Source organism: Gopherus flavomarginatus, chromosome 3, assembly GCF_025201925.1.
Source record: "Gopherus flavomarginatus isolate rGopFla2 chromosome 3, rGopFla2.mat.asm, whole genome shotgun sequence".
Lineage (NCBI taxonomy): Eukaryota > Metazoa > Chordata > Testudines > Testudinidae > Gopherus > Gopherus flavomarginatus.
This window is the reverse complement of record NC_066619.1, coordinates 105,552,331-105,579,727: the sequence shown is the minus strand read 5'-3', so window position 1 is coordinate 105,579,727 and position 27,397 is coordinate 105,552,331. Positions and strand designations below refer to the sequence as shown.

The 27,397-nt window shown below is 39.0% G+C and overlaps 1 protein-coding gene across 7 annotated transcripts in view; it reads left to right on the top strand.

Moving 5' to 3' along the window:
* The window catches only part of DENND4C (DENN domain containing 4C), a 105,084-nt gene extending 80,435 nt beyond the window's left edge, over positions 1 to 24,649 (top strand). For all 7 annotated transcript variants that reach the window (XM_050944089.1, XM_050944086.1, XM_050944087.1 and 4 more), the window contains 10 exons: positions 1,531 to 1,707; positions 3,302 to 3,411; positions 6,712 to 6,887; positions 8,096 to 8,278; positions 9,924 to 10,113; positions 10,990 to 11,235; positions 13,856 to 13,973; positions 15,919 to 16,072; positions 18,886 to 18,950; positions 19,287 to 24,649. In XM_050944089.1, coding sequence (XP_050800046.1) covers positions 1,531 to 1,707; positions 3,302 to 3,411; positions 6,712 to 6,887; positions 8,096 to 8,278; positions 9,924 to 10,113; positions 10,990 to 11,235; positions 13,856 to 13,973; positions 15,919 to 16,072; positions 18,886 to 18,950; positions 19,287 to 19,423 — 1,556 coding nt within the window. In that variant the 3' untranslated portion in view covers positions 19,424 to 24,649. The remainder of the gene's footprint in view (positions 1 to 1,530; positions 1,708 to 3,301; positions 3,412 to 6,711; positions 6,888 to 8,095; positions 8,279 to 9,923; positions 10,114 to 10,989; positions 11,236 to 13,855; positions 13,974 to 15,918; positions 16,073 to 18,885; positions 18,951 to 19,286) is intronic.
* The last annotated feature ends 2,748 nt before the right edge of the window (positions 24,650 to 27,397 follow it).

Here is a 27,397-nt window from a genome sequence, read left to right as displayed (position 1 = left end):
GGAAGTGGGTTTTTTACCCACGAAAGCTTATGCCTAAATAAATCCCGTAGTCTTTAAGGTGCCATTGGACTTTTTGTAGCTTTTCCTTAGTCGTCTTGATCTCTCTGATGCCTATGACAATTATCACTTACTCTTCTCCTTTCCTTCCTCACTTGTCTTCCATGACTGGGTTTTCCTGGCTCTCTTTCTGCCTTGCTGATTTTTCCTTCAGTATTTCCTTTATTAATATTTCATTTCATCTTCCCTCCAATTTTGGCATCCCTCCAGTGTTCTGTTCTCAGTCCTCGTCTCTCTTTGTATCCCTGTGCTGAGAATTCTACATCTTTTTCCACCCTCAAGTCTTGCATCTTAATTAGCTGCCTCTCTGCACTGTCCTCCTCCTCTTCTGAGATGTCCCATACAAACTCTGGCTGTTCAGAACTGAACTTCTTTTCCTTTCTTTGTCGTCCCTGTCCTTTGCCACCCTTCTCTGCTGTTTAACAACTACACAGTCCTCTTTGTCTCCCAGGATCACAACTTCTAGGTCATCTAGGGTTTGTTTAGTTTGGAAAAGAGAAGACTGAGAGGGGACATGATAGCAGTTTTCAGGTATCTAAAAGGGTGTCATCAGGAGGAGGGAGAAAACTTGTTCACCTTAGCTTCCAATGATAGAACAAGAAGCAATGGGCTTAAACTGCAGCAAGGGAGATTTAGGTTGGACATTAGGAAAAAGTTCCTAACTGTCAGGGTAGTTAAACACTGGAATAGATTGCCTAGGGAAGTTGTGGAATCTCCATCTCTGGAGATATTTAAGAGTAGGTTAGATAAATGTCTATTAGGGATGGTCTAGACAGTATTTGGTCCTGCCATGAGGGCAGGGGACTGGACTCTATGACCTCTCGAGGTCCCTTCCAGTCCTAGAGTCTGAGTCTATGAATCTTTCTGATTCTTCCCTATATCCAAAACTGTAACTTCTGCTTTTTTTGCTTTTTCTGCCATTCTCCTCTGTCCTCCTCCAATCTATCCAAAATGCAATTACACAAATAATCATCTTCTCCTGCTGTTCTAACTGTTGTCACTCTACTCTTTAGATCCTCACATCCAAGGCCCTTCAGACTCTTACCCTCACCTGTGTCTGTGCTCTCCTTTACTACAATTACATTCCTTTCTTTTTCTCCTGCTTTTGCTCTTTGTACTCCCTGTGTTTTGTCTCCTCGCCTTGTGCTTTGCACCTGTTTTTTCTCACTGATCCTGCACCTGGAAACAATCAGTGTTCTATTTTGTAAAGAATATTCTCCTCCTTCAAACCGTTCTTAAAACTCCCTTCTGTCAGCTCTCCTTACCACCAGTAGTCTGCAGTGTCCTTCCTTCATGAGCTCTTGGTCAATGTGTTTTCTTGCCGGTCTGAGACGTAATCTGTTTTGTAAAGACACTGTAAACCTATAGTGCTGCATGAATTACTTTTAATAATAATTAAATGTCAAAGAAATACATGTAGTTCTGAAAATACTGGGAAAAATGTTAAGTTCCTTCTTTCTGAATTAAAGGAAGAAACCCATCGACCAGACTTCACCTTTCCTCCTGGTTTTGAAGATCATATTTTAGGAGACAATCTGTCACCAAAATCAGGAATCCCTGGGTTGGTAACCAGTGAACTCACACAAAGCACTACCAGTCTTGGCAGCAGCAACAGCAGTGGAGATGTAGGGAAACAGCACTACACAACAGGTTTGAATTTTTCCTTCCTAATTCACTATTTTGGAATATAATGAAAAGGGTGAGCTGCTGTTCATCAGTACAAGAGTGAAGTGGCTCAATGCAATGGGATCAGTAGCACTATCATACAAAAGAATTAATCTGCAAATATGAGTTGATACGCTTTGGAAAGACTAATAGCCTTCTCTTGTAAGTACAACATAGTGAATACATGTTTTTGTTATGTAGAACAAAATATGTTCATAGTGCTTTGTATAAGATGGTCAGCTGTAACAGGATTTCCTGAGTCTGGAGAGCCTGGAAGATATTACATCTTTTCTTTTTTGTCTAATTCTTATAGCTATGCTGAACCTACTTATTCATATAAAATCAGCATTCTGTACATGAGTATCCCTAGAATGTTAATATTAATAAATAAAAAATGAGCAGCTAGGTTTTTTCAAAGTGCTTTCATTTAGCCATCTAATGATGTGGCCAGATCATCAAGTGCTCAGCTCTGAATAATAGGAGCTGCTGAGTGCTGAGTTGTTGTGAAGCTTTGAAGTGGCTAGTGGGTATATCTAAGTGTGTACATTGTTGGTGTCATCGTCTCAGTTCTAAAACTGAATGAACCTTGATATCCTCAGTGATCAGGATTACAAACCACTCTGGCCCAGGACCGGAAGGGGCTAATGGTCTATCCTGCATATTGGAATTTAAATTAGCCCCATTCTGCAACATCTACTAGAAATGTTAAGTCTGGAGGAAGGGCCTTCCACGTACTTCTCAGCAGGAGGGAATATTATATAAGGGAGAGGAGTCAGGTTTGGAGAATGGCTGCCCTAATCAGGGGAACGCACATGCCTAGAGGGAGATGGGTTGCAGACCTAAGGATCGCAGCCTGCAGATGAGGGACTTCCCTGGGCAAGGAAAGGCTTAGTCAAGACTGCCTGCTGAGAGTGACAGAAGTTGACTAGGACTCTGAACAAATGGGACTAATGGGGTTTTTGTATCTGGAACTGCTCCCAGCCTGTACTCCACTTGAGCAGCAGGATTTTGATGATTTTGCTAGGGGTTTTTTGGTTGACTAAAGAAGTTGACACCTCTCCCCCTGCAACCCTTAGTATTACCCACAGGCTTATCCTAGTTTTTGCTTCAGCCATGGCCAGTGAGCACCTGATGTGACACTTACACCCCTAGATTGATGTTTCTTCTCATTGGTTTCCTTTTCTTTTTCTTCGTGTGGCTATATCAATATTCAAGAGCTGTAGGCATTGTACAATAACACATACTTGGACAATTCTTTTTGCTCTTTGGTGAAATCTGTTAGACATATCATATCATTCTTATCACTTTTCCTCTCCCCTCCCCCCAATTTCCTTGTGCCAATATATCATATATTTCTTAATGAAGCACAAAAACTACTTAGAAATGCTGATGGCAGATATAGGACTCTATTGTGATGTTTACATACCAATATTGCTGCTATAAACTGATACAGAACCTTGGAACTAATTCTTCTGTAGTCTTGGCAATGTCACTTTTTGTCTGTGTTAGTGAAACTATCCATCTGAAGAAAAATAAACTACATTTACTTTGGATAAAGAATCTAACTACTCCTATACAGGTGAGGTTTCGTTCCCAAGAAGTATGAAAGGTCTGGATTCTGAGAAGTCAGAACATGGTTCCTCCCACAATACCAGTTTGTCCAGCATCTTCCAGAACTGTGCAATGGAGGTAAAATGATGTCTAAGTTTTTATTTAAAAAAATATTTTGGTATAAAGAAACACACTCCGTATATGGGCTTCTTATAGTCTCATGGTGCAAAATGCCCTTTCATTCTGTTAACTTCATTAGGAGGAGTTCAACACCTTCAGGGTCAAATCCTACAATAATTTTGAATACAAATGAATTTAAATAAATGGGGGGGGAGACAACCAATTTCCTTCAGAATCATTCTTCTTTGATAACAACTCCTTACTAAGGCCATGTCTACTCTTACGCTGCTTTGATTGATGCAGCAGGGGTCGATTTAGCAGATCTGGTGAAGACCCGCTAAATCAATGGCAGAGTGCTCTCCAGTTGACTCCAGTACTCCACAGAAGCAGGAGGAGTAAGGTAAGTTGAAGGGAGAGTGACTCCTGTTGATGCAGCACAGTGTAGACACTGTGGTAAGTCGACCTACGCTATGTTGACTCCAGTTATGTTGTTCACATAGCTGGAGTAGTGTAACTTAGGTTGACTTACCAAGGTGGTGTAGACAAGGCCTAATGGGAAACTGAATTAGCATGCTGCCTTCAGCATCTCCCATCGCTGCCTGTTGGTGCCTTTTAACCTTTTGTTTGGTGTCTGCATGACTAACACAAACAGCTTTGCCTCATGATAGCAGTTCTTGTAGCTCTTTCAATTCAGGTGTCCAGGACCCAAACAGTCTCTCTTTTAAACAACTGTTTGATCTCCTGGAGGACTGAGGAGCCTATCTAACTGTTGCACGACATAGTGTGATTGAAAAATGAAGGATAGTAAAAGAAAATCCTTACTACAGACTTTGAAGTGCAACCCATTGTGTTCAAGGAATGAAACTCCAAGAAAATGGGAGTCATAGAAAATAGACTTGAAAAGAATAGAGGTCATATAGTCTGCCCTCCACCCCGACAGTGCAGAATTATTTCCCTACACTGTGTTCTTCTCCATTACTTGATTCTTTTAAAACTGGACCACACCAAGTCCTGGGACTTCCACCAGTGAAAACTTGCTTCAACCAACCAAGTAAAAAAGAGCAAAATATCTCTCTCTCGCATTACTATCTGAATGTAACCCAGATCTTTCCTGATCACAGCTAGAACTACAAAACTTAACATTATTGGCATCAAGCTATGTTTCAACATCCAGCTCCATGTGTGGAATTTGTTTTACATATAACACTGCTCTATAGCCAAAATGCTTCTGAAATAAATGTAGTCCAACTTTACTAATTCTGGGTCACTGAGAACGAAAATGATGCTTAAAATTGTTGATTGGCTCTAGTTTTCAAGATATGCTGTTGGGTCAGTATATACGACCCTTGACTTGGGAATGGCGGAGGATAAATGAGTTATAAAGGGAAGGGATCTCAATTTAAACCAGAAATGACTAAAATACATCTTTGACTGGATCTATGAATAAATCTATGACTGGGTTTGGACAGTACTTGCTTTTTAGGCAAAACAATGAATGATGCAATCTGAAGCTGGTATTGTGTCATACATGATATGAATTGCATCATGTTATTCCTAGAAGTCATGGATGATGCAATCATAACGAAGCTTACATCACTCTGCTGAACAAATTGCCCTATATCAGCTCTAGAAATCATACAGTGTCAGGTGCTCTCTTCTTTGTCAGTGTTTGATTTTGCAAAGGGACACATTTCTGTTTAGCCAAAGTGAGCAGAGATGCCTCGTACTTGTGTGAACAGTGCAGATAACTTCTGCTATGTTTGTGGTGAAGTGACTTTGCATTACAAAAGTGCAGTATAACCACTATGGTTAAGAAAGCCTATCACCTTTCTTTTGGCTGCAAAATTGGAGATCAGGACAAGAGGTGGGCCCCACACATATGCTGCCACACTAGTGCAACAAATCTTGGCCAATGTTTGAACAGGAAAAGGAAATCTATGCCTTTTGCAGTGCCAATGTTTTGGAGAGAGCCAACAGATCATAGCAGCAATTGTTACTTCTGCATGGTGCCTCCAGTTGGGAAAGGTATGTCAAAGAAGAAAAAGTGGACTGTGCATTAGCCAAACATTCCATCAGCTATACACCCAGTACCCCACGGAGAAGGACTGCCGGTTCCTGATGCACCAGAATCATTCTCACTTGAGTCAGACGAGGAAGAGGAAGAGGATGAAACTTCTGGTCCTGAACCGTCAATGTCACAGGACCCACATTTTCTCCCATCCTCCTCCTCTGAAGCACACCTCATAACACAAGGTGAACTGAATGACCTTGTCAGGGATTTGGAACTAACCAAGAGTAAGGCAGAGCTGTTGGGCTCCAGACTACAGCAGTGGAATCTCCTGGCAGGCTATCAGGGCAAATGGAGCCCATCAATGCTTGCAGACTATTGCTGGACAGTGACAAGAGATGAATAAAAGAGACAAGCCAAGAAGCGCCGAGTAAACACGGAATAGGACTAAACTATGTACATAATAGTTTTTTGCCTTTTGTTTCATAATAAATTTTATGTATATAACCCTTTTGCTGATTTTTAAAGTGTTACATAAACAGGACAGGTGAAATATTATCATGTAAAGCAACCATAAACACATGAAAAGACCTAGGTTTACAATTTATGATTAAAACTCTACTATCTACACAGTATACATAGACGTAAAATGTAAAAACTTAAATATCTTAGAAACACTAGCCAAACAGTTGTTTTAATTGTCATATTTGAATTCAGCACATCAAAATACATAATAAATATCACATTTTATCTCTGAAGCAGACGACTTCTCAAAAACTGTAGACCAGTGTAATTCTGCAGAATTGTATCTCATGGTAGAAAAGGTAAAAGGAGTAAGTATGTGTATTTGAACTCCTTCCTGCCTTGTGATGGAGATTGAGAAAAGCTGCAGATTCCTTCAGTGTTCCTCCACACATCCATGTTTTCAATGTGTGAAGCTTTTACAAAGTGTCCTTATTTGTAAAGGCCTAGTAAAAACAGGAACATACAGATTTATAATAAACACATTAGAGGCATTTTGTCAGTGTTAATGTTGTCAGAGCTGTTTTTCTTTATTTAGCACTTACATAGTCTTTTAATAGATCTCAAATCACTTGACAAAATGGATGAATATTGTTGCCATTTTATAGATAGACAGCAATCCACAAAAAGGCTAACCAAGTGACCTTTAGCATAGCAAGTAAGTGGCAGGGCTGAGAATAGAATCCAGATCTTCAGACTGTCATTCTGATGCCAAATCTGCTGGGCCACTGTGTTCGCTACACCTATAAAACTGCCTGACAAAGGCTAATATTCTTTCTCTGTTGTAGGTCTTGATGTCAAGCTGTTCTCAGTGCAGAGTTTGTGGAGCATTGGTTTATGATGAAGAAATTATGGCTGGATGGGCTGCAGATGACTCTAACTTAAACACCACGTGTCCATTTTGTAAAAACACCTTCTTACCTCTTCTTAATGTGGAGTTTAAAGACTTGCGTGGATCTGCGAGGTTAGTGGGTTTGCCAAGAGTTTTACCTTTCCCACTTTACACATCTTCAAAATTTGTGTTTGTTATAAAATTATTCATATTCAGACATTAAGGCTTTTTAGGGGAAGGAACAAAACAAAGACACTTATTACCATATACAGCTGGGACCCATCACTAGCAGTTTCCTTGTTTGTACAATCGTGATTGGGATAAAGCATACTAAAAATATTGTAAGCCATTGAAGATTATAGTAATTGCAGCTAGAAAGGATTGAACTCTCAGGTTAGTCATTTACACTTGCCAAACGTCTCATTTTCTTGAGTGTGTGCCCCATAAATGTAAACATTTGGAAGGCAGAATCTGTCTGTTTTTTGTTTTGTTTTTTTATATCAAGGTTAATGTATGTACAGCTTTTTCAACTAGCTTTTCAAAATGGTTTTATAAATAGAGCACTTCGTAAACTTCAACAAGCAAGGCTTTTCATTCCAAGACTGGTTTAGCAAGAGTCACGTTATTGCAGGATATCAGTTTTAAGTTGGTACAGAACTTGGCTAATTCACAGGACCATGAGACGCATAGCCCAGAGAGCCTTTTTCTGTACAGCCCTTCCAACAACTTTGTATTCTGCCACCTTAAACTGAATGGTGAAGACAGATGACAAAAATCTCACAATCTGACCATAATTTTAAAATGATCTCACATAGCACATCATCATTAGTGGTATGAACTAGCTATAAGCTACCTATTCCTTATGACTTAAGTAAGCCTGGGAGAGCCAGAGTATCTATAAAGCTTATACATAAAAGATCACTAGGAAAACAAGATGATATTTATGTTGCATCCTTAATTATACATGGTCTTGAGGTAGCAAATCTTATTGTGAAATAACAAAATATTGTTTAAAGTGGTTACTTACCCAAACCAAAGTGGACTTTTTTTTTGTAAATTCTGCAAATGGCAAAGTAGGGTAGTGTGTGGACTAACTTCACATGTTTGGTGTTTTCTCTCTCTATTTGTAGTAATGAGAGGGGGATGTCAGTTGCATTCTGGAGCTCAGTGCAGGTCTTACTGTTGTGATATTGGAAGAGGGTTTATGTACAGTGCTTCTTTTTTCTTTTGTACTTTTGTAATTTGATTTTCCAAATATTTACAGTCACTTTTTAAAAAACATACATAAACTTGTGTTTAATGCCTCCCCTCCTCTTTCTCTTGGTCATGTCATTGTTTAGCTTTTTTCTGAAACCAAGTACATCTGGAGATAGTTTACATAGTGGAAACATTCCATTAACCGCTGATCCTCTGGAGCAGAAACCTATGTCCAGTCCTGCTGTTGCTGATTTGATCAGTTTTTCAGATCACCTAAAGCCCAACCAGACCATACCTGAAGAAATCAGCTCTGCCACTGGGCAAAGGTAGAGGGGAGAAAGGGGAAAACAGTTCTTAGTTTCTAAACAAAATAGTTTGTGATGGTACTATTAGAAATTACTAGCACTTTCAATATTGTGTGTCTTATTGAAAAGTGAAAATTTAGCATACTGTTCTCCCACTGTATATTTAAACACTAGTGTGCCAAATATGATATAGAAAAGTCATTCTTACTATTATCATTGGTTGGTCTTCCCTCACTTTTTGCACCTTGTAAATATACTTATTAGACAATTGCTTTAAGTTCAGCTCTATGAATTAGTGCCTTAAAAGCAGTCTGCCTATAGAACTGCAGTTGAATCTGATAATTCAGTTATACATGAACTTGGAGCAATTAATTAATTAATTAATTAATACAGTTTATTATATTATGGAAATAATCAGTTTGTTCAGAATCATCTCTTTAAGGTAAGAGGTTTTGGAGTGCTTAGCGTAAGCAGTTCTATAATATGCAATATTAACACTATATTGTAGAAAAGCTATTTCTTTTTGTGGCAGTTTGTGAAGAACCATGAGAGTCAGTAGCCCTACGTTGAGTAGAATATGTGTAGAACTGGTTTAAAAAAAAAAAAGCAGTTTTTTTTTCTTTGGGGGGGTGTTTGATAAAAAAATTGTTGAAAATTCAAACTCAAATTTAATGAAAACTTTAAAATTTTACATTTGGAAAATTTGAGTAACTCCAATTATGCCCTTCTGAGTGAGACTCTTAAGGTGTGAACATGACATTTTATTGTGTAATATTAGTTGATCTTATGTTCAAAGATTTAAACTGGTTTATCATCTTACATTAGTGTCTCTTAACTCTATCACAAATGTCTCAGTGGAGCCAAACAGATAATTTGCAACTAAAATTTCATCCCAAGAATTTAACCCCTCTCCTGCCGTAAAATATGCGGAAGAAGACTGATTTTAAAAAAAAAATTAGTTTTGTTATAAAGTAACCGAATTTTAAAGATCAGTTCAACTGTGTGCAGTGCATTGATTGAATACTCTCAGAACTATTTGCATTGTGTGCCTTTTTCTGAATGAGCTGCACTGCTTAGTTATGTCTGGTCAGCTGAGTCACACAGTATTGCTTCAATTCCCTTGCAGCAAGAGTGTGGGAGCACTTCTAGTATGAAATTAAAATTAAAGATTTTTGCGAACTTTTATGCATGTCATTTATAAATTTGCTTTCTGTGAACACTTATGCGTAAAACTCAATTGCATGACCATTCAGAGAGAGCAAACACAAGGAAAGGTGATGTAAAATGTGAGCATGACCAAAATAAATTCATCTGAAATGGTAAGTAGGTATTGATAGAAAGTACCTTGAAGTTCTTGTCCAACTTTTGTTTCTAAGCAAGGTGGCTGCACTAGAGTCATAGACTCCATAATGGCAGGTTTCACTTGTAAACGTTCAAGTGCTTTTCACAGTTGATATGGAAATGTTCTTTTAAAATGTGACTTTTTTTATATTGTGCTGAGTTTTTCTGTGAAATAATGTGCCAACCCAATGATTGAGACTTTCCTTTCAATAGAAAACTGCTGGTACATCTGTGTGAGTCTTTCTCTGGTTACTGTCTGTCTGTCTGTCAGTAGGCGTTGCTGAGTAGCAATATGTTAACATAGTCTCTTCTGAAACCCAAATAGTGATGTGCCAGAAGAACAGAGTGAGGGCCCCAGGGCTATGAAGACGTCTGTCATCAATTCATCAAAACGAGGAGCATCTTTGACTCGGAGCCACAGTGTCGGAGGCCCTCTGCAAAATATTGATCTCTCACACAGACCATCTCATGGCATTTCAACAGTTAGTCTTCCAAATAGCTTGCAAGAAGTTGTGGTAGGTTGCAAACAAGATGTTTGATATTAAGTGAATCTAACCCAGTGCTGATGAATTCTGCCTGAACAACATCCTGAGAGATGTACTGCTGCTTGCCATTCTTGAATAGTGCGAGCACTATTATATTGACCCTTTCCGTAAGAGTAAAATATTTTCTTCTAAGTGTGTCTTGATATCTTAGGTCTTTCCATGGTTCAGTTGCTCTGACATGGTTGAAGGATTCACTTTCCTGAATACATTTTAAGTAGTGCTTCTTGATTTGAAATTCTTCCTCTGGAAATACAGACTTTTCCTTAACCTTTCTAAAGGGATCAGAAATTTATTAACAAGTGACCAGCCTTCTGGAATTGACCATCTAATAATAACAAATAGCACATTATTCCAAGAACTATATGCAAGTCATTCCCTTCATGTACCATCTGTCCTCCCCACCAAAAAATGGTTCAGATGGTATCTCCTGTGAGGAGAGAGAGGGGCAGGAGAATGGAGTTCATTACAGTAAGTACTTCCATGTTAAACAAGGATGTCTCTCCTTCTGATGGCCTTACAATGGGTACTGTTCAACGATGAAGTTTGTTTTCCATTTAAGCTGCCTCCTGATGGGCTTGCATTATAATGTATTGCAACGTTGTTTTTAATCTTCTGTAGAGCAATTTTAACAAGTTCTGTTTTAGTGAGGAAGGAGAAGGAAAAGTTCAGAAATCAAAATCGACAGCCCCGGTATATCTGTTGTGCATTCATTAGCTCCAAAGACTTTGAAATGTTAGTTCTGCAGCAGTGCAATTAAGATTGCTAAGGGAAATGATCCTCAAAAGTATTTCTGGGGGCTGGAAGTCTTTGACTTTGTAAAGTAACAAATTGCTGCTGTTCTTTCAGGATCCCTTAGGGAAAAGGCCCAATCCTCTCCCTCTGTCTGTGCCCTACTTGAGCCCTCTGGTGCTACGTAAAGAGCTTGAATCCTTGTTAGAGAATGAAGGGGAACAAGTGATTCACACATCTACATTTATCAACCAACATCCCATCATTTTCTGGAACCTAGTTTGGTATTTCCGGCGCTTGGATCTACCTAGCAACTTGCCAGGACTCATTCTGACATCGGAACACTGTAATGACGGGGTCCAGGTAGGTGCCTTAAGAGTAATTGGTCATGCACAAACATTGCAACATATTGAATTATTTTTGTTTATAGAAAATGTCAGGAAAACCTTCCTTGACAAACAAAAAATCTAGATTATTTTAAACTATTAATACCAAATCGTACATTTCTACTTCTAATATTGGCAATAAGATTCCTTTTACAAGAGTCCTGTCTTGAATGATGATGATGCGTGAAAAGAGCACTTGACTGCTGGTCAAACTGTTCTCTAGCCAAGGCATCTGATGGGGTTTTCCCTATCCATCCTCCTTTTGGGGTGCTGCCTGGGACTGGGGTACCACTGAGCCCGCCTGGCCCACTAGCCTGACCTCCCTTTACACTGTATTGCTGAGGCAAGCCAGCCAAGCCCTCCCTCAAGTTTCAGACTGCACTTAACCAGCACACATAAGGGTAGGGATGCACTGAGCTGCAGCTATTCATACAGATGCTGAGATCAGCTCTGCATGGGAAGGCTCAGCTAAGGAGCTGCCCAGTACTCAAGTGGACACTCCACTCTGGAGTGAAAACCCAAAATTGTACCGTCTTGCATTGCACAGAGAATTGTACAGCCTAAGCTCATGAATTCGCCCCCTCCCTCAATGTGGAGAGGGATATACACAGCTTTCTGCCCCAAATTATGATTTCCACACACACTGGTTTTAGACAAAACAAAGTACGTTTATTAACTACAAAAGATAGATTTTAAGTGATTTAGCAAACAGATCAAAGCAGATTACCTAGCAAATGAAACAAAGATGCAATCTAAGCTTAATATACTAAAGAAAATGGTTATAAGTAGCAAATTCTCACCCTAAATGTTGTTGTAGGCAGATTGCAGAGATTCTTGAAGGCAAGCAGTATTTGCTTGCAGCTTAAAACTCCAGATATTCTTTTCACAGGCCAGACAACCCTCTTGCCTGCGATCAGTCCTTCTCCCCTAGTCCAGTCTTGTTCTCAAGTGTTTCCAGGAGTCCCCTTTCTTGGATGGGGAGTCAATGAAGAACGAACCATGATGATGACACTCCTCTGCCTTAAATAGATTTTGCATATGACGTGAATCTTTTGTCTCCCAGTTTGATTCCTACCCCCAATCAGTGGAAAAACATTATCATCATGGAGTCCAATACCAGGTGATTTGGTCACATGTTCCTGCAGCCATAACTCAGAGGCTGTTTGCAGCATCCCCAGGAAGGTTTCCCAGGAAGATGGGAGATAAGCATCTTGAAAGACTTGTTGTTTTCCCTAGTGGCCTTTCCCAACCATCCATCCAGACTGATTGCATTCCATCTAGTGGGCATTCCCCAGGTGTAAACACATTTGTAACAGATGCATAGACAATATTCCTAACTTCAGATATAAAAATGGTACATGCATACAAATAGGATAATCATATTCAATAAATCATAACCTTTCCAATGATCTCTTACATGACCCATCTTGCATAAAATATATCTTAGTTATGCCATAATCATAGCTTTATGAAGAATATGGGGTGTAATGCCACTACATCCTTTTATCGATTTTCAAAAGCTACTAAGTGAGATTCTTCTCAATGGCTGCTGATGGTCGGGGGGTAGAAAGAAGCTCTGGGGAATTCTACTCATGAACAGTAGCTTTTAGTTATAACACATCACAGCAAGGCAGCTTCCCTACCACACTGTGAAATCTCTTTCAGATATTGGGCTGGAACATCAAAATAAATCTGTTTGTTCATGAAAAATATGAGTCACTGTGATGCTTTCCCCCTCTCCCCCAATACCATTAACTTTTCTAAATGGGAACTTGCTGCTCTAAATGTAAAGTTATCAGGGGAAAGCCTACACTGACTCGGAATGAGCTACACAGCTTTCTTGTCCATCTCTCACTTCCGATTCATGCAGCAAGTTCATAGTCATTCAGAAGGCACTTCTAATTTTACAAAAGTTATGAAAATTTGAGCTGTAATTGAGTTTTATGTGTCTGCAATAACAACCAACTAGGTGTGTGGTGTTACTAGGGATAATTTTGTGTTCTTAATAAATATCTGTGAGCAGCTGCCCTTCCCAACCTGCTATACAAACAGTCCCACCTGTTACACAGAGTCCAAATGCTTTCCTTTCTTGGAGCTTGGAAACCAACAGAAAGGTAATGTAAAACCTTTTACAGCAGGATCACCATCTGCTAGTAGTGCCTCGGGCACAAACTACCAGCAGGGCAAGGACCATCTCTTTGTTTGCATTTGTACAGTGCATAGTACACTAGGGCCGTGGCCTGCGACTCTGGCTCCTAAGTGTTCATGCAATACAAATAATAATGTGTTTATATCAATACAGCCTGAATAGATGCCAGTACTAGTGGTCTTTTCTGGTTTAGCCTATATCGCGCAGGATGGAGTTTAAGCTTAATAAAGAAAAAAGGCCACTCAGTACTGCAGTGCAAACAATACGCTGTTCAGTTCCTACCAAATGAAATCTGCAGTTTAGCCTCTCCATTTTTGTGTCTCAAAATGAATATCACAAATCTTTTCAGCAACAGAGATAAGAAATAACAGTTTTTAGGCCTGTTATCAAGTTTTTAATCACATGATCCTGTGCTGACCTCTTTAAACTTCGCTTTCCCTCATTCTAGCTTCCTTTGTCATCTCTGTCTCAAGACAGTAAGTTAGTATACATCCAGCTACTGTGGGACAACATCAACCTTCACCAAGAGCCTGGAGAGCCTCTATATATAACTTGGAGAAATCTCAGTAAGTGAAACAAGTGTGCGTGAGTGTATGTGGAGTGGGGATTGAGAGGTGACACTAAACATTTCTATTTACCTTGTGACTTCTTTATAGATTGTATGCTCTTCATGGCAAGAACTGTCTTCCCCTCTGTATGCAAAGCACCCACCACACTTTGAATGACAATACAATGTAAACAATGCGAAACCTGATATGAAAGCATTTGTTGTCTTCCTCCTTTGTATACAAATTGCCATATTCTTTGCCCGTTTATATATCAGATAGAAAATAGGGGAAGGATTTGATCAGATGGCAGCCCGTACATAAACTTCAGTAAGGGCATGGGTCTGAACTTTCATGGCTGTACTGACATGTCAGTAACACAGCAAGAAAGGGAAGAACCGCTACAAAGAAAAAATTTTCTAAAATAAAATTTTGCTTTTGTTTTCAAAAAAAAAAAAGTATATACCACCTTTCTGCATCCTAGTTCACCATGTGTAGCTATAGTGTTTATGCCACTAGCTTCAATTCACATGGTTTTCCACTACAGCAGGAGAGTTTTGAAACATGCATGTGCAGTGTACTATGTACTCTTGTATTATATCAGTCTCAAATAGTTTCTTGTTGCACTGAACTGTTCTTCTTGTGTTAACTTTAAGAAATGAGCTCAGAGCTGTAGAACACCAAGGAAGAAGAGTTCCCTCCCCAGAGGAGCTTTAAATCTAAGCAAACTGATTGAACCAAAAAATGTACTAGGAGAACCAGAGGAGGATGATAGTGTCATTTGCTTTGTTTTTGTTTTATTTACTAAGGGGCTGGTGACATCCATATGAAACATGACTGACAACTTGAATCTTTCAATAGTGTATCTATAACTTTAATTAGCCCCCCCAATACAAACTCATATGATGTAAACAAGGGAACAAAGAGTTTGTTTTAAATGTTTTTGTGCTAAAAAACTGGCCAAATAGTACCATTGAGAGAACCTGCAGTAAATTCAGAAAATATCTGGAAAACAGGAAAATATGTTCACCAAATGCACTGAATCCTGCTTTTATAGCCAGGCTATCCCAAACTCTTTGGAATGATCACTGTCTGGTGTGACTTTCATCATCAAATGCCCCTTGCTTGCTGCTTACTATGCAACTTTGCTATGTATTGATTCTGTCTGTAATCTAAACTCCACTGCCCCCTTCATGCACTGTTTTTATTAAGTCAGTTCATTGTCATTTTGGAACCACCAGTTCATGCACCAAAAGATTGCGGTAAATGTGTAAATGATGCCTGACTAGATCAGCTGCTGATGATCATTGTTGCAACATTTCTGTTTCAGCTTCACCATTGCTACACTAATGGTAGCATGTAGCCCACATTTTGCAATGGCAGCTTCACTTTTCTTTCTTTACAAACTGGTCTTCAGGGTCGCCTGATGGCATAAATATTACTAACTTTATTGTCTTTAGAATGTACTTTAACCTTCGGTTCAATTTGCAGCTAACGAACTAATGCAGCATGGCTGAAACATGGTAGCCTTCAGCCACATGCATCAAACACATCTGATTGTGTGTCTGTGTTACACCTGGAAACAATATATTTGAACTCAATATAAATTAACAAGATACTGTAGCACTAAAAGAACCATTTTTATATCGTGTGAATATACAAAGATTTTGTTACAAAAATATACATGTCAAAAACTAGAGGCAATTTGGTCTCTTGTGCTCCCTTGTCAGGACATACTCAAAGAGCGTGTATGCTTTACACAGTTTCTGCCACACTAAAGGGTGACAGAATGCCTAAATAGGCAAAGCCATTCCATTGTAGTGGAAACTTCTGCAAGATGGACAAAATGTCTCTGCATGCAAAGACCACATATGTCTTGTACTCACTGCATGTTTTATGGGAGAGAGACAGTTTAAGAATTGCATCTATTTTTGTATTGGTCTGAAATGCCTCATTCTCCTACCAGATTCAGTGGAGAAGAAGTCATCCATAGCTTCAGAAGATCAGCAGGCAACAAGCACTTTAGTGGAAAACATCAAACTGAGCATTCAACACAACAATGTTGTTGAACCCATCAACCTCCTTCTGCAGAAAGTTAAACCAGACATCAAACGACAAAGGTAAAGGGACAGTGTTTTCTATTATCTTCCCCCACCCTCATACCCAAATCTACACCAGGATCACATACCAATTAAGTGTTGTAACAGTCTCCCATACATACCCCCTCTGAGACTCCCAGATGTTTAGGATCAGATTTTCATATGGGCACTTTGAGATCTATAAAGATTCTGGCATGTGTAGATCTACTCCTGTGCATGTAGTTGCTTCAGTTATTTGCAAATCAGATAGCTAAACCCCCAGTTGCATACACAAAACCTGATTTAAAAAAAAAATCAGAAGTGAAGTAAATATACAGCAAAAGCAGATACAAAACATGTGGAGATCTTGGGCCTCACTGCATAAATGTAGCACATTTACATTTGTCATTGAAACCTTCACATCACAAAGATCTGAAAGCACCCAATGAACTATCTTTACAACCACTGAAGTTCAGCTGCATGCGAGTTGCTGGCTAGGAGTAATCGGCTCTGCATTTTGCACAATAGTTTTGATTAAGGGAGAAAAACTGGCATCTGGAGGCTGAGGAATATTTATTACCTTTATTCCTAGTATTACTTTCAGGTGCCAAAAAAGGATGCTGCCACCGGGGGAACTGGAGGGGTGTTTGTGTACTAGGAGGGGTACTTGGAGGGGTGTGTGTACTCGGAGAGGATATTGGGGTTCTGGAGGGAGTACCTATGTCCCATAGGTGCCATTTCCGTGGGTGCTTCAGGGCTAGAGCACTCACCGGGAGCCAGCTCCCCCCCCAGTATCTCCTGCCCACTGATGGCCCCCCTCTCCTAGTAGTGCCTCCCAGCTGCTGCAATCAGCTGTTCTGTGGCATGCAGGAGGTGCTGGGAGGGAGGGGGAGGAGTATTCCATACAAGAACATGGTATTAAGAGCACTGAATACCACGCTTCAGTCACGTAATGTGACTCTACTGTGAACTGTAATAGATATGACACTTTGAAAACTACCATTATGTGCAACTACCATTTTTGATTGGAATTGCAAGCACCGCTGTAAGCACCAACACACAAATAACTATCTAAAGATGAATCTTTAGAGCATGATGCTTTGGGGCACAGACACTTTTTTTTTTCTTTTTGTTTTGGGGAGAGGAGTGGGGCCAAAGTTACTTTATATTTAAAAAAAAAAAGCTGTTGAATGTAGTTTTTATACTATCTAATTATTATAGCAGGGACAATTCGCTGAACTCAGTTTGTTCATGTCTGCCCAGGAGGAGTGTAATTCCCTGGTCTCTGCTACTTGAACTCCTTCTCCTTTTCCTGGGGTATTAGCTGTCTCTTGGTAGCTGGGGCGGAGTTTCCCATCTTGTAAAGAGGAATTTTGTGTGCCTGGGTGAGTCTTGCCTGTCTGTGCTTTTCTCACTCTTTCTGTAGCCAGGCTGGCAGTTTCCTTCCTTCTCCTACAAAGGCTACTCAGTACCAAGTGGTGCATGTTCATTTGCACACGCTCGCTCTGAGTGCTTGAGAACTTCAGTGACCCTTTCTCTAAGGCAGGGATCTCAAACTCAAATCATTATGAGGGCCACGTGAGAACTAGTGCATTGGCCCAAGGGCCGCATCACCGACACCTTTTCATATAAAGGTACAAAAGCCCACTGCTGTCCCTTACCCTGCCTCCACTCCACCCTTTCCTTGAGGTCCCACCCCTTCTCTGCCCCCATTCTAAACCCTTCTCCAAATCCCTGCCCCTGCCTCACCTGTTCTCCGCCTCTTCCCCTGAGCATGTGGCTCCTCGCTTCTCCCCCCTTCCTCCTGGAAAGTGCTAAGCGCTGCCAAAGAGCTGTTTGGCAGTGGGAAGTGCCTGGAGGTAGTCAGAGGGGTGGGGGACATGGCGTGCTGCGGGGGTGGTGGGTGAGGGGAGCTTGACAGCTGTAGGAAATAACTCTGGGGGGACGTGGGGAATTTGGTGGGCTACAGCAAATAATTCCGCAGGCTGGCCGCATGTTTGAGACCCCTGCTCTGAGGAGACCTGGGATGGGTCCAGTCAGCTGCCACCTTTGGGGATGACTCTGAGCTTCTTGATTGGCTCCGCTCCTCCGCCGGCTCCTCCCCCCAGATGTAGGCTGTTCCCTTTCTTCATTTAGCCGCAATTTAAATTGATTTACAAAGAATGCAGTGACTGTATGAAACCAAGAGGCCAGCTCTGTGTCAGTTTGCAAAAGAGTATTGTGCAGATGTCTTTAATTCTGCAAGCCTATCCCATTCTTAAGTGAGTAGTGACTGAAGTACAGAAACTGTGTATTTTCAAGATGTTAAAAAGAGAGCACTTTATTCATTAATACAATCTCTAATTTTATTTTATTTTATTTTATTTTTTTGTTCCTAGCTGCATACACCTATTTGTTTAATATGTGGATAATTCTATTTCAGTGAAAATTTGATATCCTGAAACTAAACACAGGATCCTAATGCCAAATATCAAAAAATCCATGAGAAATTTAAAAAATACATTTTGGGTTTTTTTCACTTGCCTTGCAGTTTGCGAACCTTTTGGGGCGCGTGTGTCACATTTTCAACCTTTTCTCCATAAGCGTGGTGGCTAAAACATTTTTGTTAATGAAAGATGAGCTTTTTCATATAGCTCTTGACTCTAGGAGCTGGGCTCAAAGCAGCACACCAAAAACTGCGGGACTCATAAAATCGTGAGTTCACAAGACTGATTAACAAGCCGCTTATAGTACAAATAACATTGGAAACATAGTTTAAAAAAAGCTGTGTTTATAGGAGATAAACATGCTTTCAGCATTGACTTCTTGCGGGTAGATTGTACTTCCATTGACTCACATTTTAAAATATTTTACAGGAGTTTTTATAGAGAAATCCTTTTCCTGTCTTTGGTGTCGCTTGGGAGAGAGAACATTGATATCGGTAAGTTTGAAAATATTGTGAAATATGCATAATGTTTATTTGCACAAATATATTAAAGAGAGAGGCTCAGGATAGCTAACTAACTTCAAAAAATTGGCATTAGTTTCAGGGGTTTCTAAGCAGCTGTTCAATTGGCAGACTTCCTTATTTCAGGAGTAACTAATGAATACTAATATAAGTGTTGCTTTTGTGCTTCTCAGTTACCGTTCATTTAAAACAGCTAGATCTTGCAGAGTGATAAACTTTTTTTTAAAAATGTATTTTTGTGGAAAATATTTATGCTGTGCACTTGAAGTCATTTAAGCAGCACTTTCAGCTACGCTCTGTTTATTCCAGAGGCCTTTGACAGTGAGTACAGACTTGCATATAAAAGTCTAACAACAGAGGTGCTTGAGAAGATGCAGAAAATAGATGCGCCACCAAGCAGCAGTGTGGAGTGGTGCAGGAAATGCTTTGGAGCACCTGTCATATAAAAATGCGGGAAGAGGTGAAGGAACTTCACAAAAACTGAGAATATCTAGATTTGGATTCAAGTTCCTAAAAGAAGACTAAATCCAGCAAGTTGTATCCAGATCAAATCTCTCTTTGGGACGAGTTCTGATTTTTGTCATCTCATGAAATAGTGTAAAGTGCTATAAAATACCTTAAAACTTCTTAATGCCAAGGATATTCAGATCTTGAATGGCTTATCTGCCTTAACTTTATTTTTCTGTATATATTTTGTTTCTTCTTGCTTGTCCGCCATCTTCATAATCAAATAGTTGAGAAGGGAGATGATGGGTCAATAAGCATTTACCTGGTGGCTTTCTTAAGGACCATCAGTGCTGGGATATTTTATAAGTGTATGTTTTGATTGCCTTTCTAGCCAAGAAGCATGTTAAGTGCACTGGTAAAGAGAGATCTGTTTGTTGCATATGGGTGCAGCATGTGTGTACATATTTCTGGAACCCTTAAATTGAGACTTGCAATGAAGCTATTTTAGACAGGTCACAATACCAAACAATAGCTTTAGTTATTACCTCTCTTTCTGACAGTAGTCCTTGTCTCAGTTAATAATCTAAACATCTATTGACTGACAATAACCCTTCCATTTTGGCTATATTATAAAACTTTAGCTTTTCTCTAGTCAGTGTCCTGCTACGTGAAATTAGATATAATCTGACTATATTGCTTTGTTCTCCCAAACAATGATGGGCTTCTGCCCTGAGCAGTTAGGAGATGGGTGTCTTTCTGCAAGCTACAGAGATAGTTTAATGAAACTAGGGTGCACAAAGGTTTTGACATAAACAAATATTGACCAGAAATTAAGATTCCCCCCACCCCCCCCGCCAAAAAAAGTGCCCCTTGAAGTGAACTTGCAGCTTCAGGCACTGTTGCCCCATACCTGGTATCTTTCTAACCTATGGGATAATTATTTTGCATTGTAGGTCCAGATTCAATATTTTATTACAATACATATCTTTATATACAACTCTTAAAGTTGTGTATGCAGAGAAAAATTGAAGAGTTCAAGGGACTGGTCTTTAAAGTTAAAACCCTGTTTAGCTGATTGCCAGTAGATGGAAAAACTCACACAGCTACTTGACAATACTTGTCATGTCCTCCGCAAGATGAAACTTAAACACTGGTCTGCGACTTCAAATGTTTCCATAACTAAATTACATGGCAACAACTGCGGATAGCCATGTTGCTTCTGCTTCAATCAAATGTGCTGAATCAGTACATGACCATACCTTACTGAGGAAGTCACTCCTGGAAGAAGCAACTGAGAGAAGGGATTAATGAATTATTAAAACAAAGTGACTTACGCATAGTCTCACGTTCAGCTTGAATGTAATCTGCTCATACTACTCCCATGCCAGAATCTTTACTCATTTTTCACACTTCAGTCATTTAAACTCTTTACAGGGGCACTAGGATCTCATTGAAAGTGCCAGTAACTAACCCTCCCCTCCCCCCAAAACAAAGTACTTTTAACATGTTGCTAACATAACATTTTTATAAGATATGTGTTCCTTCAAAGAAATGGATTTTGCACTATTTGTATCAGAAAATATTTTTGGCATTGTAGGCTGGATGCTCACATTTTTTAAAAAAAACAAACATAGCAATTGGTGATCCTAGGCCATGTTAGTATAGTAAGTTCATTTAGAATTCTCCCTCCATGAAAATATTGGGCATTTTCAATTCTCAAAAGCAAAGAAGCACAAGCACAGTACAAGAACTTTATCTCAATTCTTCTGTCATTTTTAGCTTTTTGAGTTCATTTGTTTGTTTTGCAGATTTCAGACCAACTCAACGAGTATAGAGCTGTTTTCTTATTGGAATTGGTGCTTGATTTTTTCTCTCTCTGCTCCCCTCCCCACCAATGTAATTAATTGTTCATATTTTAAATTTTAAAATCCCTGTGAAGCATGCTCTTGAATACTTACACTTGCATTATAGTAGTTGCTAATCTAAGTAAGTTTTATACAAATGGCAAAGATTGTACCTAATACTTTACTTTAGTACTGGCTTTAAAAGTACAGCAGCACACAGATTAAATTATCACCTCTCACTGATCGTCCTAAATAATAAGCAGCTAAGCCTTATGGCTCCTTGAAGCAATTTAAATAGCAATTCTCTTTGAGCATCCTAAATATTTAGCAACCCTTATTTTTCCCGGCTGCAGAGGATCTTTATAATATGTTGTTTTGCCTACTGGGTAATAATGAAATAACTGGATTCCTTTTTCACCCTCTTAGACATAATTGTAGATGACATTTTTAATCAGTTTGCATTGTTTTAACAGCCCTCTCATATATATTGCTGCAAATCTTCAACAATATGACACTGGGCTTGTGTAAACATCCAGAGTAGCTTGTGTGCCATGGTATCTAGCACTAAATGTTTGTTTCCTAAGGCTAATGAGGTAAACAGGATACTCTTACAATCCTGGATCATTCTTGTAGAAGATTTAATGTCCCTGGATTTACTACATCAGACTGATGCCTCTGCGTGTTCTAACGTAGTCTCTATTCTGTTGTACTTACCTGTTTCCCAGCTAGCTGAAAGCACGGTTTGAAACTACATGAAGTCAAGTCAAAAAGCCCGCTTACAATTACTTTCCAACTTAAAAAGAACAGGAGAATCCAGGACATGTTGAGGACCGTTATTTTGTTGTAGAGTTTGGGTTATTTTAAACTGCTTGGTTTTTAATTCTAGTTTTTAACAGCTGGTTAACTAGCTGACCCTAGAATAGATTCCATTATGCAGGAGAAAAAGTGAAAGTCCTCAAGGTGATTATATAATCAAAATATTTCATCTAACATGCAGCTAGATTTCCTCACAAGAACTTAGAGTAAAGCAAATACTGAGAGCTCCTAAGTTGCTGCCTCCTTCTGACCGCATATCACTTCCTGTTTCTCATCCTTTGACTTTTTTTGTATGAAATATTTAGCTGCAAACATTAGAGATTGAGGCAAGTTGTCCTAGAGCTGGATTTTCAGAGATGAATGCTTACCTAATCGGAATATGCAAACTCCTATGACGGTACTCGGAAAACAGGTATGGCACCTGACTAGACTTGAATGATTGAATACTATAATACTCAGATGATCGAAAATCTGACCCAAATGCATGAGGACAATTCCTTAAAACTCTTCCATTTGCATTTTAAATGGATTTTCCCCCTCCTCGAGGCTCTAAAGAAATTTATAAATGATTCCTTGCAAATTAATAACCTATTAAACTCTGGGGAGAGGGGGATGTGGGGGGAATGAGTAAAATTGGAAGCTGCTTGACTAAGAATTAACATTTTGAACTATATTTCCCCAGTGATCCAAATTACCATACATCCATTGTGTATGAGTGAGCTTCCCCCAGGTGTCATCCAAACAGAAATCTGAGTTCAGCCCCAGTTCTTTTCTTCGACATAAGCAGGAAAAGAAATGCCTTGTTAACCTGAGAACCCCTGGCGTAGAACAGTTCTAGTCTGACATGTAACCAGCAGCCAAGAATGGGATGGAGATGTTTTCCTTGTATACATTTTGGAAACCAAATTTATAATCATAAAGATAATGGTTGCAGATGATTATTGCCTGAAGAACCTGCTGCAGAAAGTCAGGGTCCAAACCAAAATGATCATGTTAAGTGGAGCTGGGAGCAACTTGGTTGCAAGCATGCGGAAGTGTGTGTATGTGATCGAGTGAACCTGAGAGATATTAAAAGGAGCATGTTAGCATAAAACAGATAACTAACAGGAAAATCTTTGAATTTACATGGTCTTTAAAATTTTGGATTACTGGTTAACTATATGAAGAACGCAATGTACTTTGCAATTTTCATCTAATTGTAAATGTACCAAATCTGCCTTGTTTCCCTTTACTAAACAAGGGATTTATGTTTTCTGTAAAGTTAAATGGGATCTTTAACTGTTTGAAATCAAGATTCTCAACAGAGAACTTTTACTGAGTGTTGGATGTGCAGAGTGAATAAATTCCAGAACATTACAAAGATTAATTGTAATTATTGTAAATGAAAATGCAATAGATTCCAAAAAGTTTGTGTGTATATAGAATAGAAAACTTAATTAAAATGTTATGCAACGTACCATGAAAATAGAACATCTGTGTACAATGCTGATAGCTATAGTCTGTCTTCATTTTTTATATAATACTAGTTGACAATAACATCTTAATTGAAAATTTGTTTTATGTAGAAAACGTCTCTCTAAATTATATTCCACTTTCTCAAAAAACTACTAAGTTAGTCTTACTTATAGCTGAATTTCACATGTCGGCTAAACTCTAAATTTACATTGCATTTGTGAATTACGAGACTTTTTCCACCCTAACTGTGAATGATGTTTTTCTGTACTGCCTCAATTTTAGGATATACATGTACCTTAGCTTGAGTTTACTATCTTCATATAAATAACTGCAGCATGGGGTATGTTTGCAAAGTGAGTGTTAATTAGACCATAGAAATCTATATTTTTATAACTTTGTTTAAAAACGTTTTAAAAAATGTAACTGAGGAATCCAGCCTAAAGTAGAAATTTGTTTTTAAACATTAATCAGTCATCAATTTCTTCAATGGAAATAATTGTATTTCATTAACTGTTAAATCTTTTTATTGAATTAATGATAGCCTTTACAAATTAATTCTTTAACAATTTGAAACCTTCTGTATATCAGCTTTTCCTTGTGGACTTTTTCAGAAACAACCCCCACCCCCTTGTAAACCATAAATGCTGACCTTGAACAGTTGAGTTGGGTGCAGTTCTGATTTTACTGTGCTGTATTTTGTGATTCATGTTAAAAAGGAAACTGTAGATTGATATTTTTTTCTTTCATTCTGCATCGATCAATGATGCAAATATAAGGGATTATGTTTCCTGTTTTTTACAAGCACACTGAACTCCTTTTAGGAGATTAAAAATAAACTGAACGTTAATGAGGATAAAAGGAAGTAGTGTGAATAAATTATCAATTTATTAAATGAGTTGGGAAGTATTCTATTAATGCAATAAAATTTGCACTGGTTTAGAATATTTGTGAACTGTTCAAAAATGAAATCCATTTACTGTGCTTTGATCTAACAATTATTTCTCTGTAATGTTTTTGTACATTTGATAATGTTTCTTGGTGCTTTGTTTATTCTGAATTTTGTATAGCTAAGAAACATCTATTTCTCAAAATAAAAATATGTACAACTGCTGTCTGGAACTCCCATTTTTTATTTCTATTTTTGTCATCAAATTGCTTTAACATAGCAAACTTAAAATGGTGGGTTCAGCTTGTGTACTGCATACTGACATTTTAAAAAGAAAAAGCCAACACCCTCCCCAGGTAATCCACAGTTTTAGCTAAAAACTTAACTTTGAATTACCCAAATTGTGTTATCTTTCCTACAATAGCCCTGACTCCACTTTGTGCAGATGTGTTGTTACTATATATGGTAACGTTAATGCCTTTATCGATCTGCAGTTTAGCAGATATGTTTGCTGTGGGAACCTGAATTCAGTGGATGTGTGAAATTTCAACCATATAATTACAAGGTAGCCTTAATGCAAATTATGAAAATTGTCAGCCCAGGCACACACTAAGGCTGTTGCCTTATTGATAGTCATGGCTTTGTCATAGCAAACACTTGAAGTATTGCTTGAATCAGTAAGTCTTGCTTGGGAACTGGAAAGTCAAGTACTTTTATATACAATAAAAATGTTAAAATTATTTTATGGGCTATGCTAGACATATCAAGTATTGAAAATTTAGTCTTGTTTACTGGCTGGCTGGGGTGACAACATGATTCTTTCTGGGGAGTGGGAAGAGGCCTCTAAAAAAATCAAAGTTCTTGCCGTAGAATTATGGCCCTCAATAGCTCCTGCGGCTTCTAACTATAATATTCTATTCACCCATCAGGAAAGAAAATTACTTGCCCCAGGAAAGAGGGCAAATAGAATTCTGCAACAGCGCATAAAATGTACTCCTTGTTTGGAATTTCAGTGTTGGTGGATTTGATTGAGTGAACATTCAGATAAACTCACATGTGAAATTGTGAACCAGTCAATATGGAGCATTGTATAAGAAAGGGAGGGGGAAGATTAAGGCTTTATACAAACATTTAGAGGAGGGAGGGAAAAAAGACAATTTAACTAGTGGTGATTTCTAAATATGTAGCCCTACAGGAGATCCACTGCTCCCCTCCCTGCATTGGACTATTTGTTGGACATTCAAAGAGAGAGAATTGAGGGGTTATTACCCCATGCAGTCCTATATAACTCATTGTGCAGCATGAGATGGTAGAGTGCATGCATAGCTGCATGGACTCTGTCAGGGTTTCCCCCCCACACACACTCTAAACTCCGGTGTGCAGATGTGGGGACTCACATGAGACCCCCTAAGTTTATATTCTACCATCTTAGGTTAAAACTTCCCCAAGGCACAAATTCCTTTCCTTGTCCTTGGATGGTATTGCTGCTACCACCAAGAGATTTACCCAAAAACTTACACAGGGAAGGGTCACTTAGAATCCCTTTCCCTCCAAACCCCTTCACCTCCTTTCCTGGGCAGGCTTGAGAATAATATACCAACCAGTTGCTTTAGCAATATGAGCACAGACCAGGCCCTTTGTCTTCAGGACACTGAAATCAATCAGGTTCTTAAAAGAACTTGATTTATAAAGGGTGGGGGAAGTCACACCTGCAGAATCAGGATGGAAGGTAACTTTACAGGGTAATAAAATTGAAAACACAGGATTCCCCTCTGGGCTCAGCTTCACAGTTCCAAAAACAGGAATAAAATTACCTCTAGCATAGTAAAATTCACAAGTCAAAACAAAAGAACCTAACACCTTTCCTTGCCCTATTTATAGTTTTGTGTGGTTTTATATGGATTATTCAAGGCATATTTCAGGAGATACTATACCTGCTTGGTTTCTCTCTCCCTCCATCCAGAGAGGGAACAACAAAAGAACAACAAATCCTTCCCCTCCAGCTTTGGAAGTATCTTCTTTCCTCCTTGGTCCTTCTGGTCAGGTGCTAACTAGGTCATTTGAACTGCTTAACCACTTACTTACAGGTAAGGCAATTCAGTACAGCTCCCAAGGAGGGATTTTATGCTACTGCATATATAAAAGTTGCTACCCTTCCCCCTATATTCATGATGGGCACTAACAGAAAATTCTACTACACAGCACAAGTAATCACTGCTGTCATAAAAACCCATGGGGCACCTTTGCATCCCTGTGTGATGTAACACATTCCAACATAGGGTTTTCTGCACATTTTGCAAAAAGCTTTGAAAGCCTTTGCCTCAGTTTTCACTGTTGTCTACTACAGAATTGGTATTGCATGTTACTGGACTGACTCACTTTTTAGTCTTAATTTAATTTCATATTTTCCCTACCAGTAGCAGTCATGTGCTCTGCTTCAGATAATTCAGGCAGTCCTGGTAACATGTAGATTCATAGCTATCTTCATTCTTTATAGTTAAATGTATTCACAGAAGTTTTATTCAAAGCCCCATATGCTCTATTTTTTTTAGAACGTTTCAGTGAGATTCCAAGCTACTTGATAACTACACACTGTCCAAATATATAATGGGCTTCTTAAGCATAAGATTTGTTCATTTTAATGTGTCAATCTGATCCATTTGTAAGCTCTATTTGTCCATTAGAAACATTTCCTTGTTGACAGACAATAGAATAGACTAATGTTGTGAATCAGCGAAGGTTTGGAGGTTTACTGCCTTTGCTTGGAACACTCAAAGAAATACTAAGTTCACTATTTAAAGAAAGCAGAATCCTTCCCCCGCTCCCTGGATTGCCTTTCCAAAATCCAGTATCTCACCTAGGAGGTGCCTCCCCCCACAACTAGTGTCCTCCATGCACTGGCTGCACCCCCCCTCCCTGCAGCCCCAGCTCCCATCTTATCTCAGTGCAGCCTGCCCTCACCGTAGTCCTAG